At 39.7% G+C, this 14,854-nt stretch overlaps 1 protein-coding gene across 5 annotated transcripts in view; it reads right to left on the bottom strand.

The window, feature by feature from the left end:
• Nucleotides 1–304: 304 nt before the first annotated feature.
• SPAG9 (sperm associated antigen 9) overlaps nucleotides 305–14,854 on the bottom strand; it is a 106,440-nt gene continuing 91,890 nt past the window's right edge. For 3 of the 5 annotated variants that reach the window (XM_073310895.1, XM_073310894.2, XM_073310898.2), the window contains 4 exons: nucleotides 13,414–13,452; nucleotides 12,346–12,522; nucleotides 5,933–6,070; nucleotides 305–4,025 (listed from right to left, as the gene is read on the bottom strand). In XM_073310895.1, the coding sequence (XP_073166996.1) occupies nucleotides 3,910–4,025; nucleotides 5,933–6,070; nucleotides 12,346–12,522; nucleotides 13,414–13,452 (470 nt within the window). In that variant the 3' untranslated portion in view covers nucleotides 305–3,909. The remainder of the gene's footprint in view (nucleotides 4,026–5,932; nucleotides 6,071–12,345; nucleotides 12,523–13,413; nucleotides 13,453–14,854) is intronic. The other 2 variants (XM_073310897.1, XM_073310899.2) reach the window with 1 other exon arrangement.

Here is a 14,854-nt window from a genome sequence, read left to right as displayed (position 1 = left end):
ACCATGGCACTTGCAGTGTCATGAGGTTTGTGAATGGATTCAGTTATTTCCACTGAGAGGTAAATGCGGTCTGTCTACCCACCATGCAGCAATCAATGAGAAACTCCATGAAGAGTTTCATTAGCCCCCTCTTGCTGGTTTTACCATGGGAGAATGCAGCCTGGCTCTTGGTTACAAATATTACACATTTACATCAATTACTTAAGATGAAGTTATTTGGCTGTTAAAACTATTTGACAATTGTCTTCTGGTACCAATTGTTACACACGTTTAGCATGAGTCTACAAAGAAAACACCAAATCCATTGCATGTTTCATATACATATTTATATATATTTCATGTACAAAGTTACATTCTGAACCCCAAGGATTCAATAGAAATAAATACTGAAATAACTACACTGCTATATGAGCTTTCTTGCTCACAGAAAAGCCTTGAGTTTTAACAGACAGCAAGTTGAACGCTGTAGTATCCATCTCAGATTACAGAGGCAAGTAAAATTCAGCGTAAAGTGTCTAACAGACAAAACTGTCAAATTACAGACCATAAAATGTTTAAAATAGGTTTAAAAGGTTGAGAAATGTGCAACAAAATTAATAAAGGAAACTTAATTTTTGTTAGAGGCTGGGAAAGACATTTAGTGTATAGAAAAATGCTCTGAGGTGCAACATATGTTGTTAGAATATGGCATAACCCTGTTAGAAAAAATATTTAACTTCCACATAGAGCTGTATTTTATTATTATTATTTTTTTTTTAACTGTGTCTCATTTTACAGACAAGGGTCACTTACAAGACCCCAGGTCAACAGGGTCACTTACAAGAGTGCTAAATCAAGTTTAATCCTTTGGTAACTTTTATAATACTCACATGGAAATAAATATTCAGTTACACACCATTTTAAAGACATATGTTCTTTAGAACAGTTAGTATAATAAAACAGTTTTAACATTTGTTTGTTACGAAGGCAGCCTATGATAAAGTGTCTACACTCTGCCAGCTCTATCTGATCCAACGCAGGAAGACCTTTACAAGAAATGAACAATACAGCAGCTTATATAAGTCATTTTACCTTTACCATGCAAACACACTTATCCAGACAAGTAATGTGCTGCATATTTTGTGCTCGAAATGTTTTCAAACTATTAACAAGCTGTAGCTATCAAGAAATTGATTCCTTTTTATAGGACGTTTAAACCACAAAGTCTGTGATGCATAAACACATTCTTGAGATTTAGGATTTTTAGGAGTTTGTCATCTTGATGCATGGGGTTTTACGTGCTTTACCCACCCTTCAAAGTGATCTGGAATTTATAAATCCCAGTGCATTGTGAGGAGAAGAAGTATGCCCTTAACCTACTGTTCCTTAGAACAGGGGATAAATTTTAAAATGAATAATGCAGAGTAGTGTGCAACCCCCTCCTCTACACCCACAGTTGTACTGTAGTGACAGGCCATGTTTCCTTTAAAACCCCTCCACTATTGGACACAAACACTTCTGTCTCTGCAGCCATTTTTGCAAGAGCTGGTCCACTGAAGTGACTAGAATGGCACAGTGTACCAGACACATTTGATTTGGCAAAAAAGACTAGGGATGCACTTGCCAGACACATCTGCTCTATTTGACAGCAGTGAAGCAGTTCAGAGAAACTGTTAATAATTACAAATAAAATGCTATACAAGACTTAAGGAACAGAATTGTGCGTTCTTTCTGAGAATACATGAAAGTGAAAATCCACTGGCGCATAAAGCTCATAGAATGTTTTCCTAATAGCCAATAAGTTAAACTTAAAAGGAAAGATGGCAGGAGGAGCAATAAAACTAGTTGTAGTGATGGTTGCATTACTGTTAAAGTTTAGTCAGCATTTTTCTCAGACACCAGTTTCATGAGATATAACTCAAATGTGCTTGAAGTTCAGCATACAAATCCAAATATATATATATATATATTTATTTTTAAATAGGTCTTTCTTATAACAATGTTTAAGACCGTCTGATTTTATGTACTTGTATTTTTTTTAAAGTTCCCAGATTTCATATTTAAGCCAAAGCAATTCAAGATTGATTGTAAAAATGAAAATTTGGAAAGTGATTTGTGAATAACACTCATCACATTTGGCATTCTGGAGAGAAAATACACTACCAAGATATTAGGCATTTTAATAAGGATTTTTACTACATAGCCTATGTCCTAAATACATATTTACGAGAGTGGAACAGTTGTGTACAAAATATGCTGTTTAAAAAGTATTTATACATATAAATCTAACCAATAGACCTGAATGGAGTTTTTCTGGTTTATCAGATATGATATGCCTTTGAAAAAAGCTGCCTAAATATATATTTACACAATAGACCTCAGCTAAATGTGTTTTTAAAAAATTAAGAAAAATATATAAACACGTTTGCCTGATACACCAGAACTGCTCCTATTGCATAAAAATGTTTAGGCAGTTTTAAAAAACGTTTGTCTATATTTATTCCTTTGAAACTGTTCCATTCTGTCACTTAAACAGATTGCTCAGACAGTCCCAGTCTTTTCGGGATACGTGCTGAATGTTCAGATTTTTAAAAATGTCTATTGTTCAGAGACTAAATTAAGGAACAAACTGGCTAAGTGTTATACATTTTACAGAAATTATATAGAAAGTGTTCAACTCAGTTTTGATACCAACTCAGGAAATTCAAAGCAAAAGGAAGACACTCAATCCTGAACTCACTCTATTGTGGTTAAAAAAATATATGGTGAGTAGACAGAATGTCCGCCTTGATATTGGACTCTCCTGGCTTCTGTCAGTTAACTCGATCTTAATGTTACTTAATCTGTTAATGTGTTTTTCTTTTCTCTAAATAACATAGTATTTCACTACCTAAAGAGGGGTATGAAACAATTATGTGTTTTTTGCCTAATTATAGAACTGAAAGTTCCTTTGCAATTTCATTTGGGCAGAATGTATTTTCTTTTTTGTCAGTCAGTTCTTTTGCTCTGTTTGAGGTCTTTAACCTCCATAACAGTTACTCATGAGTTTGACTAGCTAGGCAGAGAAGATTGCTCTAGGGTCTAAGAAAAGATATATGGATTTAAGTCATGAAGAAAATAAATGTATCCCCTGCTCAAGGATTTTACAACTTTTCAGTTTTATAATCATCCCAATGTCTAAGTGTCCTTTGGAAATTACTGAGACGTTGCCAATTGACAAGGAAAAAGCGAGAAGACTGTTCTCCAAACTGTTCGTTATTGAGGGTAGCAGTTCTCAAACTTTAGAGTTCTTCAGCAGTCAAACATGAAATTTTATTTAAATATTTTATTTAAGTTCTTCTATACAATCCCCTCTTCCCCCAGAAGTTTTGATGAAAACCACAAACAAAACTGTATACACTATATAAACACGATTTGTCAGGTTTGAAAATAAAAGTTAAAATTTACAATTCACTTTAGCCCTCACTGAATGTATACATGAATCTTGATAATTCATCTGATATTAGTTTGTCAATGTTATAATACACTGGGAATAACTTTGCTGTTTCACTCAATATGTCGTGCAGATAAATTAATCTCAGCTGTAATGAAGTTTAACTCAATTAGTGATAGAGAGTGACACTAGCAAAAGAAGTGAACTACATAAGATTGTTGTGGTACAGTAAGCTCTCTGGATTGCTTACCAGTGGTCACCAGTCTTGAGAAAGGAAACACTTTGATTTCTTCATTATACTGATCTTACCTATGTAACACTGGTGCAGTAAAACAGCACAAGCTAATTCCTGTATTGTTAAGGTCTGACAGATTTGCGATATAAAGTTAAACAGCAAACAAATGCTTCAACACCATGTAGTGAAACAGATTCTGCAAAAATAAAAAACCAAAAAACATGCAGAAGCCTTTTCTCAGCCTCCAGCTGCTTTAGTGGGTTCACTCATTGCCATACATTACTTGCCACACTATTAGGTGACTCCTCTCAGCTTTGGCTACAGAAGGTTCAAGTTGCAGAGCTTCTCCAGGAAGTTCAGATTCCTCACCTTCATCACCTGAGAAACGACAACTTAGATTCAGCTGAACATACCAATGAAAATACATTGGTATTAGCACTATACACCAGGAAGGGTCAGTGTAGTAACGGGCAAGAATACGCAATAAAAGACAGCTGCCATCCGCCCCTAGAGCAGCAGCAGATTCAAAACCCTTAACAAAAAACTAAGTTAGCAAGCTGGAAACTTGCACTACAAATATTCCACAACATTGCATTTTAAAGACCATATTTATTAATACTAGCCCTAGCTTAAATTAATTGTAACTTATAAATGTTACATTTATTTTCTGAGAATCTAAGGTTTGATGCTAGGGTACATAAAGCAAAATAGAAAAGGGACACAATGTTTACCCTGCATATCATCCAAGTGGAAGTGTTGACATGAGTGGGATTGCAACAGGGAGGAAGAGCTTGCAGACATACTTTTATAATTTTGGCCGGAGGGGGCAAGGGATTGTACATTAACTGTTTTGTAATGGTTACACCTATTAACTCTTACGCTTCTCATTCATGTATTTCTTTCCTAAAGCAAAGGCTTTTTGATTAAGTAAACCCGTGTTTATATGGTCAGTTTGGATGAGCTATTACCAGCAGGAGAGTGAGTTTGTGTGTGTATGGGGGTGGGGGGGATGTGAGAAAACCTGGATTTGTGCAGGAAATAGCCCAACTTGATTGTCATGCACATTGTGTAAAGAGTTGTCACTTTGGATGGGCTATCACCAGCAGGAGAGTGAATTTGTGTGGGGGGGTGGAGGGTGAGAAAACCTGGATTTGTGCTGGAAATGGCCCACCTGATGATCACTTTAGATAAGCTATTACCAGCAGGACAGTGGGGTGGGAATAGGTATTGTTTCATATTCTCTGTGTATATATAAAGCCTGCTGCAGTTTCCACGATATGCATCTGAGGAAGTGAGCTGTAGCTCACGAAAGCTTATGCTCTAATAAATTGGTTAGTCTCTAAGGTGCCACAAGTACTCCTTTTCTATATGGTAAATGTATACCAAGTCCATACAGGTGGGATCAATGCAAGAGTGTTACCAGAACAGGAACCGTTACAAGCTTCTATATGAAAAAAGGGCAAGCATAGATCTGAACTGATTTTTTTTTTCTTATAAAAGGAAAATTTTAAGATTTCTGGACAAAGACTCATGTAATCTTTAAAAATCAGGTTTATTAAAAGGTAAATTAAGCCAAGGGCACATGCTCCAGCAATGTAAGATATTAACACAAAAGCACTTAATGCCTTCTTGTCAAAGTAGTCCAAGAAATACAGGAACATGGACTAGGGCTTGAAAAATGGGGATTGAATGAATATTTGTATGCAGATTGCATTAGTCTTGACAAAGATTTGACTAAAATCTTTTCACTTTATCTATCTCTTCTCCACAGCCCGATTTCAAATGTATCACTGACTTACTTGCCCATTAATGAAAATGAGAAGACTTCTGCCACTCCCCAAATAAAGTCCTGTTTGTCCTATCTTCGGTAGTGTAGATGTTAAACAGCTGTTGGGTTTTATCCCAAAGGTGGCTGCATTTCAGAAGTGGTGAGTGAAGAGATTCCTGGATAGTTAATATATGAGCTACAGTGTATCTAAATGTATGAAAGCATTCTGAAATCCTTCTGGATGAAAGGCACTAAGACTAATATAACTCATTTTCAGAAAGAACATGGTTACAGTTACAGTTCAGTCTTCTATTAAATCCATACAGGGCTAATATTTATCCAAACATATTCAGATAACAGAAACTTTCCTAAATTACTGTCCCCTTCCTTAGAAGCATCATAACAGATTTAGGTTTTAAACAGAAAAACAGATCAAGCCATTAACTCTATCATAAAGCACCTTTACTGCATTATACAAAGGTAATGAAAACACATTTTGCAAGATCCAACTTCTTACCCATCCTGAAGTCAATATATCCCTCTCCTCCACTTATCACCAACATAGATTTTAAGGGAGTTTGGCTGAAGAATTCTTGGGCAGATTTATCACCTGATAGTTCTGCTCCACCACTGTTGGCTGGGCAAACAACTTGACCTGTATTTCAGAAAAAGACATGGTTTTTATTCAGCACCTTGAATATGAAATATCTTCAAAGTAACTGATTAGGGATGAATAGCGCTGTGGCTTTGCTAGACATATATTTTATGGCCAACCATACATTCAGCTACTCTCGGCCTTGATGCGAGACCCCATTAGCAAGAGACAGAATGCTGGCCATGCTAAGATTATCCCCTAACTCTTTAAAGAGATGTGAGATATACAGGTTACTTACCTGTAACTGGAGGCTCTTTGAGAGGAGTGGCCCCTATCTGTATTTCACATGTAGGTATGTGTGTGTACCATGTGCCTGAGATTGGAAAATCTTGCAAGTAGTGTCTTTTGATCCACACCTGTGCCCTGGAGCTCCTCATACTCAGCACTCAGGGTATAAAGGGAGGAGCGGATGGACCGCTTCTCCAGTAATTTCTCTACCATGAATCCTGTCATGATCTAAAGCAGAGAAGGAGGAGGGCAAGTAGTAGAATACAGATAGGGACCATACATCTCAAAGAACCTCCAGTTACAAATAAGTAACCCTCCATTTCTTCGAGTGCTGGTCTCTGTGTATTTCACATGTGCGACAGGTAAGAGGTAGTCAAATAGGAGGGGGATGCAAGGATGCACACAGTACAGATGTCTGTAATACTGCCATTCCAAAGGCTGCATCTTCAGAAGAGGCTTGGACTAAAGTGTAACGAAGGTGTCGCTGGAACTCCTAGTTGTTGCCTTACAAGTGTCCAGCATTGGCACTGCCTGAAGAGATACCACTGAGGTTGCCTGTGCTCTAAGGGAACGGGCCCTCACCTCATCCCAAGAAGGGAGATGCGCTGATATCAACGGAGTATAAACCAAAACCCACGTAGTCTCTGAGCAGATACCACTTGTTTGCATTCTTGCTCTGTTACAGCAAGTGTCTTGCCATTTTTCTAACTGGTTTCGTACTTTGAGGTAGAACGCTTTGCAAAGAATACTGGTAAGTGAATTGACTGATTTATACGTAACTCTGAAATTACCTTACCGATTAATTTTGAGTGGAGGCAAAGGAATAGCTTTTCTTTATGAAAAGTAGCGTATAGTGGGTCAGCCAGAAGTGCCCACAGTTTGCTCACCCTTTTGGCTGACATGATGGAGAGAAGGAAGACGACCTTCATGGACAGGTGGGACATCGACTACGTGTCCAGTGATTTGGTGAACTGGTCCCGGGATGGCATTCCCCATTGAGTGATGATTTCATTTAGCATTGAATTGTGTATCTCCCACTCATGGTCAGTGGAGAAGTGCTTGCTGAGATTGTCCACCTCTGAGTTTTGTGCACCCGGGACGCATGTGATTCCAGATACACCAGTTCCCTAAGAGGATTGACTCTACGCACAGAAGAGGAGATTTCATCCCTCCTTATTTGTTTATACAGAAGACAGTCATCAAGTTGTCCAACATTATCCGGTCAGGTTAGGATTGTATAAGTGGGAGGAATGCATTGCAGGCTTGTCTGGCTGCTCTTAGTTCCAAAAGACTGATGAGCATTCTGGCCTCTGAAGGTGTCAACGTACCTTGTGTTGTGTGGTCACCCGTGTGGGCTCCCTAGCCTATGAGGGATGCCTCTGTGATTATGATTGTGTCAGATGTGGGAGGAAGGAAAGGGACTTTAGCACACACTTGCCCTGGACTCATCCACCAGGCGAGGAAAGCCCCGACATTGGTGGGGACTGTTACTTCGGTATTCATACTGTCTGTCTAGTAAAAATACCAAAGCCAGGCCATTAGGCAATGGAGATGAAGCCTGCCAAACTGCATTATGCAAGTATAAGAGACCATGTTGCCTAGTAGGGATAGACAGACCTTGACAGTAGTTGGAGGTCTGTGAGTGATGGCTTATCAGGCTGCTCATGGCCTCGAATCTGTCCATAAGGAGACATGCCCTTGCTGAGGTCAAGGCTAGGATCGCTCCTATTAAGTCTATGGTCTGAGAGTCAGTAAATTTCTCCATGTTCATGCAGATTCCCAAAGATGCCAGGAGGCAAAGCAAAGATGAACTTTGCAGCTGGATCTTCCTGTTTGGAGCAAGTCCACGTCTCGGAAGATGGTGTAGCAGTTTTGTCTCATCTGTGCCACCTCCACTGAGAAGACCTTTGTGAAGACCCTGAGTGCTGTTGCCAAACAGGAGTACCTGGAACTGGTTGTGTTCCTGTTCTCCTAGGAATCTAAGAAACCTTCTGTGCCATGGGTGAACATTCACATGAAATTAATCATCTTTCATGCTGAAAGCAACAAACCATCTGTCTTCTTCCAGAGATGAAATTATCAGTGCCAGCATAACTACGCCGAATTTGCAAATAAAAATATTTAGCTGATGCAAGTCAAGAATGGGCCTCCATCTTTTCTTGGGAACTACGAAATATGAAGAGGAGAACTCTTTCCCTTGATGTTGAGGTGGCACTTGCTCTATAGCCCCTCACTCAAGAAAAAAGTGTCCACCTCTTGTCAGAGAATCTCCTCATGAGACTGATCCCTAAGAAAGGGCTGGGAAGGTGTTTTCTGGGGAGGCGGAGAAAGAATCTTGACAGTGTAACCAAAGTGGATCATATCTAGTATCCATTTGTCCATGATTATAGCCCTCCAGTTGTGGGTGGTGGGTGAATAATGCTGAGCAGGGGATAGCATCTGTGATGGTTCGCAACTCCTGAGTGTTCCATCAAAAGTAACCTTTACCGGGTGGCTGACGCTGAGGTGGATGGGGTTGCATATCTTGGTCTTTGCAACTTCTGCCACTTCATATGGGTCAATGACAGAAAGGCTGTGGAAGAAACCTTGGTTTATATACCTGTTTAGGGTAGGTCTTCTTCCAAGCCAGGGTATAAATGCACAGGAAGCACAGGCTTGTCCTGGAGTCTTAAGATATGTAGAAAGACTAGTCTGTCAGAGATTAGTTCGGTCAAACGACACCTTGATGGTGTTCTGGGCAACCCCAAAGAGGGAAGTCACAAATTTATGCCTCATTACTATTGCAGTGGCTATAGCTATAGATGCCACATCAGCTGTGGCTTGAAGTGAAGTTTTTGCCATGAGTCTACCCGCATCGACAAAGGTTTGTAATTGGGCCCTTTTCTCCTGAGAAATTTATCTCTAAGCTCCAAGAACTTTATATAGTTCATAAAAAAAATCATACTTTAGAATCACTGTTTACCAGGCGCAGTTAGTAAGCTGGAGGCTGGTGGATCTGAACACCTTCCTCCTAAGGAGGTCAAGATGTTTAGTGCCTTTGTCCACAGGAGGCATCCTGTTGTTTGGATCTTTCCATAGCTGTTTGTACTACTGGGGAGTTTTGGGTGGTGGTGGTGGGGGGGTGAACACAAATTCTGCCCCTTTTGGAGGGACATATCTCTCAGCTACTTTGGGAGTAGGGGTGTATGATGCAGGTGTGCGCCATATCACCATGGCTCGTTCCACAACAGCCTCATTTACTAGGAAAGCTATGTGGTTTATAATATGTCCAAAAACTTATGCTCTGTGTCATGAGCTTCCTCAAGTGGGATCTAAAGTTCAGTTGCCATCCACTGTGAGAGATTTTGGTATTGCCTGTGGGCATTAGGTGGGGATGGGGTGATTGCTTCATCAGGGGAGGAGGAGGATATGCTTGTCAGTACCCTGGTACCAGTAGATCCAGCTCAATGTCCTCCTCCTCCTCCATATATGCTGGTGGAGTCAGTTGCTGTTGCCTAGGAGAAGAGGGCTGGTGAAACTCTTGCATGGATCCAGGGTGCTGTGTGTAGTGATCCATGGATCCCAACAGGGCCAGTATGATGGTTTGAAGGCTAGTTGAGGGAAGGTGGGGGGTGGCAAGACATCAGGTACCAGCAGTTCCTGGGAGGGTAATCATCTGGTCAAAGAATGGATTCAGGACAGTCTAGAAGCCCTGTCTGGTCCTTTGTGGAGGTAATGGTTTGTCCTGAATATCAGATTCAACTGATGAAATGGTGAGATCCAAGTTCCATCTGTGGTACTGTTGATGCTGGTGGATGGAGACACCAGCTTGTGGACAGAGCAGGAGTGCAGCTCTTGTTCCTCAAGGTGGATTCCTTTTCTGGTGTTGAAATGTCTCTCGGAAGGACCGGACCTGAAAGCAGAGCAAAATTTGGCTATGGGAGGGCGAAGATATCCTCCAGGGAGGTTAACTCTCAGTCCATTCCTGAGCATGAGGGGTCCCAGTAGTCGGTACTGTCGGAACAGGCACATCCGCAGGCTTAGTAGTTGGTGGGTCCTTATGAGATTGGGCTGGTACTGTTGGAGGAAAAGAATCCCATCTGGAGCTCTTGGCTAGTGCTGGTGATTTTTTGGCTTACTAGCTGGTACTGAATTGGTAATATTGGATCTTTGCGGTCAGGAGGATTTAGTGGATCTAAAGTCTTTAGGACCTGAGTACAAGGACTCACCCAATTTGGAAGGAGTCAGGCGGGATCCTTTCTCTTGGGAGCAGATCTGAAAGGGATCTGTTTCTGTGTCAGTATCCATTACTCTCATAAGACGACTGGTCTTTGGTTTTATCAGATCTGGTCTCTGCTTCGGAACTCATGCTTAGAGCAAAGATGCTTGAGGGCTGAGGCTCTCCCCAGCCTGTATCTGACTCAGGTCTCATGGCTTTCTACATAAGTTACTTGCTCTCATCTTACGTGGGCCTGGGGAGAGAAGGAGCAGCAGATACTGCACCTGGAGGAGACGTGGGCCTCCCCCAAGGCAGCAAAGACAGCACTGGTGGTCATCACTGGCAGAGAAGGAGCAAGGCACAGAAAACAATTCTTGAACCCCAGAACTCTGGGCATAGTCCTTCCCGGAAGGAGGGAAATGGAAAGGGTCCCTGAAGTGAGGAAAACTAATTTACACTAATTATAAAGAGATGACCAAAACCACTAAACTCTATAAGCCATTATGTTTACAAATAAAGACCCTGCAAAGTTAGCTTCAGACAGAGAATTCCGACTCAGGCTATGTGGCAATAAAAAGGAACTGGAGAGGCGGTCAGTCTGCACCTCCCTTTATACCCTCAGTACTGAGCCTGGGGAGCTCCAGGGTGCAGGTGTGGACCAAGAGACACTACTTGCAAGATTTTCTGGTCTTGGGTGCACGTGTACCCATCTGTGGAAAACACACAGGAACCAGTGCTCGTAGAATTTTAGCTTCCACCTGAACAGTTTGATTGGACAGACAGAAAAAGATCTCTTTTTAACCGCTCACTTGTCAAACCATGTCTGCTGCTTCCTGACTGGTAGAGCTAAAATGCTGATAGTAAACTTGTTGCTGAACAGGAAAAGAAACGGTTTAAGGCAAACTGGAATACCAGTGAACAAATAGTCTCTTTCTAAGGAACATCTAATCCAAACAGGTTCAGTTTCTCATGAAAGGCTTGAAGCAAAACATGGGTAAAGTATATTTGCATATATCTTGTGTTTTACTCCCCTCATGTTTTAGGGAGAGGAAAAATTGATGCAGGTTACTTGAATTTAGGTATGAATAATTTGTTCAATGTAAATTAAAGAATGCAACAAGTCTAGTTTGGTTACTTGATACTGAAATGTAAAGCTAATTCCTTTTCAGTACAACAGTTAAATCCACTTTCAACAGTGACTTTAGAAAAAGAGCAGAGCAATTGGAATTATTTACGTATCATTAAAGCACTGTCACCTTTTTAAGCAAATAATCTAACTCCTGCCTTCCTGGGGCCAACTCGTCTGTGTATGCACATTCAATATGGGCATGCATCTGGCATTCTAGTTTCTAAAAAAAGTGTGCTTGGCTTTTTGAACCAATATTTTTACAATAGGGGCATTCTCTATCAATTGTGCTTCATTCATACAGAATGTCCCTTGAGGACAGGAACTGGGCTGGCTAGTGCCAAATTCTTACATCACAGCTGTAACCATCTACCAATTCATTTCACTACCTTTTTAATAGCCAACTGCTCAACTCCTCCCTTCTTCACCCCTGCATGGCATCTCCTCCCAGATGAAAGCAAAGCATTTTCTCCACTACCACGCAGACCATTCTCATACCATTAAACAGGATGGGGCTTTCTGAACTGAAATGCTGACCCACTATCTCAGAAGCAAGGTGGTCTCTCTCCAAATGCACTATGGTTTGAAGCCTAGAATCCTAACTCCATTTCTGAATATGGGGTTTTCCCCCTCACATTGACTCTATCTCAACACTGCATCCACAGAGCAAAGATCTAAAAAAGGCAAAACCCCGCATTTTAAAAACAGGAATACAAAGCTTACCAGGTACTGCAACAAAAAACTTAACAGCATCACGGTGCCCATGAAAGCAAAGCTGTGCGTGTGCCATTGAACAATATGGTATGAATGTTCCAGGAGTCACTTTATCACTGTTTTCATCCCCATATACACGTATAACGCTCCCAGGACGGTTTCCAGAGCCTGCTGTTGTTTTATTAGCTGTAAAAGAAAAGAACAAAAATGTTTTCCACTTGAAAATTCAGTCTGTAGAAGTGGTTATTTGTTAAGTAACCTTATGGTACTATCTAAAAGCTAAAGCCAATTCAGATAAAATGGAACAGAAGGGCAGAAATGCCAATTCAGGACAGAGCTGGAAAGAAAAAATAAGACTGCATGCTTGGTTATTTGAAGTACATCACAAAATGGAGTAGGATTCTTATTCGTCTAGCATAATTGTCTTAAGATTTACTTTTTAAAAAACCCTAAATTCGTGAGAGAAAAATATCTTTAATATACAATACATCTAATTGATGTCTCAATGAACACAAATCCTAAATCATTCAAATATATAACTAAATTAAAATGTTAAAGGAAGATTTCCTTAGCATCTGTGATGATAGGGTATCCTATTGCCAGCACAAACCCCACTAAAAATAGTCAGCTGTGGGCATAAAGCAGCTACACCATTATAAACACTGTTTAGTTTTTGCTGGGATGATTTAAAATCTACTGACAGAAAAGTGCTTCTTATTCATGCTAGACAGACAAGCCATCTCCATTCCAAAGACTATCAAAGGGGTGAAAGAAATGTGATTTGTAATGAGACAGTCAACGATGTGGATTAATGACGAAGTTATGAGATATGGTATCAAATTATTTGCTGGAAGAAAAACAAAGTCTGTATGAAAGTTCAGCTGCAACACAGGATGATACACTAAACTGCTGAGCAGATTGGTGGCCATTTAAGCAAACATAAAACTGCTGCAATGCAGTAACTGAGTGGGAAAACATTGAGGAACATACAAAGGGTCAATCTATAGAAGTGGGAAACAGCCTCAAAGTGGCTATTAGAAGCCTGAAAATAGATTTTTGTTCAGGATCTGCACTTACCCCTCAGCCCCAGTAAACGTCCCTGGTGGAGGATTACAGCTAAAGTGAGAAAGGAGGAAAGGGGAAATGGATAGGTATGACAGTAGAGGAGAAGGATTAATGAGAACCTGACACTTTCATATTTGAGTATTTGATAAGACAGCGTTTTAGATTTTAGCTCCTAACATAAGTTAAAAACCTATTTAAAGAAGATTCAATAAAATCAATAAAAGTAATCAAGAACAATATCTTGTTATATGGTTTCAGGATAAATGGTCAATGAAGTCCATGTCACTTTAATGTGATATTTTTATTATTGTTAAGTTACATCATTAAATAGTAAAGTTTCCCCTTTCTCTCTTTTCTTAAATGGACACGATCAAAACTGATGGGCAAAACAATGTATAATTAAACATTGTTTTAATATTTCTTCCTCACCCTGAAAAATCCATCAGCTCTAAAAAGTGACTACTATACGTGCGAGATAAGATGTCCAGCTCATCAACTCACCAACAAGACCAATGGGACTGAGTTTGTTTGTAGTTGTGTATGCATGCAAGCTATGTGGTCTGTTCTTGTAATCAGGAACATTTACAATGGCAGGGTACTGAAATTTACAAAATCCTGCCTACTCATAAGTACAAAGCATGGAGAGAAGCATCATTGTGATCATGAACCAGAACATTATTTAAGCCTAAAATTAAGCCTACCAGCGTTGACAGGATCCTTTTTTAGGTTCACAGTATTGAAAAAGGAAAATCTCCACCAAACTTTTAAAAAACTGACTTTGCTACAAGCTAAGTGCAACTATTTAGTTTTTGGAAGCCTGATTTAACTATTTCAAAACTCGTTATGATTTTAAGTGTTTATGTCTTTGCTCAATACACCCGTGCAATGCATAAAAACCCCAAACAATTACTTAATGGATGATCAATGTAATGGAACAGTATGAGAAACATAATGCATGTGCTCTCAACAAAGGAATTAAAACATGAAGATTTACCACCAGCAAATTTAAAAGAAAGGTCGTCCTCAGGATTATTTACAGTCAAACCTTAAAAACCTTACACAGTAGGATGTTTATCACCACAATTGATACTATATTTAAAGTTGCCAGCTTTTCCTTTCAGAAACCTTTCTTCAAGCATTTTCTGTTATTAAAAGCTTTGATCCAAATTGAATCAATGAAGTCTCTAGCAGGGAGCTTTTTTTTGTCAAAATTTTAGGGAATGAATTTAAATAGATGTTTGGGTTTCAAGACAATATTGTCATTCATAGCACTTGAATTAACAGTGGTTTATCTCTTGAGGGAGGGAGGGGAAGGGGGAAAAGGAGAGGAGGTTGGTAGTTCTATTAGCCTTTATAAAGGCTAACTGCTTTTCCTAGAATGCAAGTATTTCATTTTTAAATGTCCCACCAGCATATGGCAAAAGCTCAACTTTTTTTTTTTTTTTAAAACGTA

The sequence above is a fragment of the Lepidochelys kempii genome, chromosome 14, assembly GCF_965140285.1.
Source record: "Lepidochelys kempii isolate rLepKem1 chromosome 14, rLepKem1.hap1, whole genome shotgun sequence".
NCBI classification, from domain to species: domain Eukaryota; kingdom Metazoa; phylum Chordata; order Testudines; family Cheloniidae; genus Lepidochelys; species Lepidochelys kempii.
Note: the sequence above shows the minus strand (reverse complement) of the source record. Positions and strands in the feature narration are given on the sequence as shown.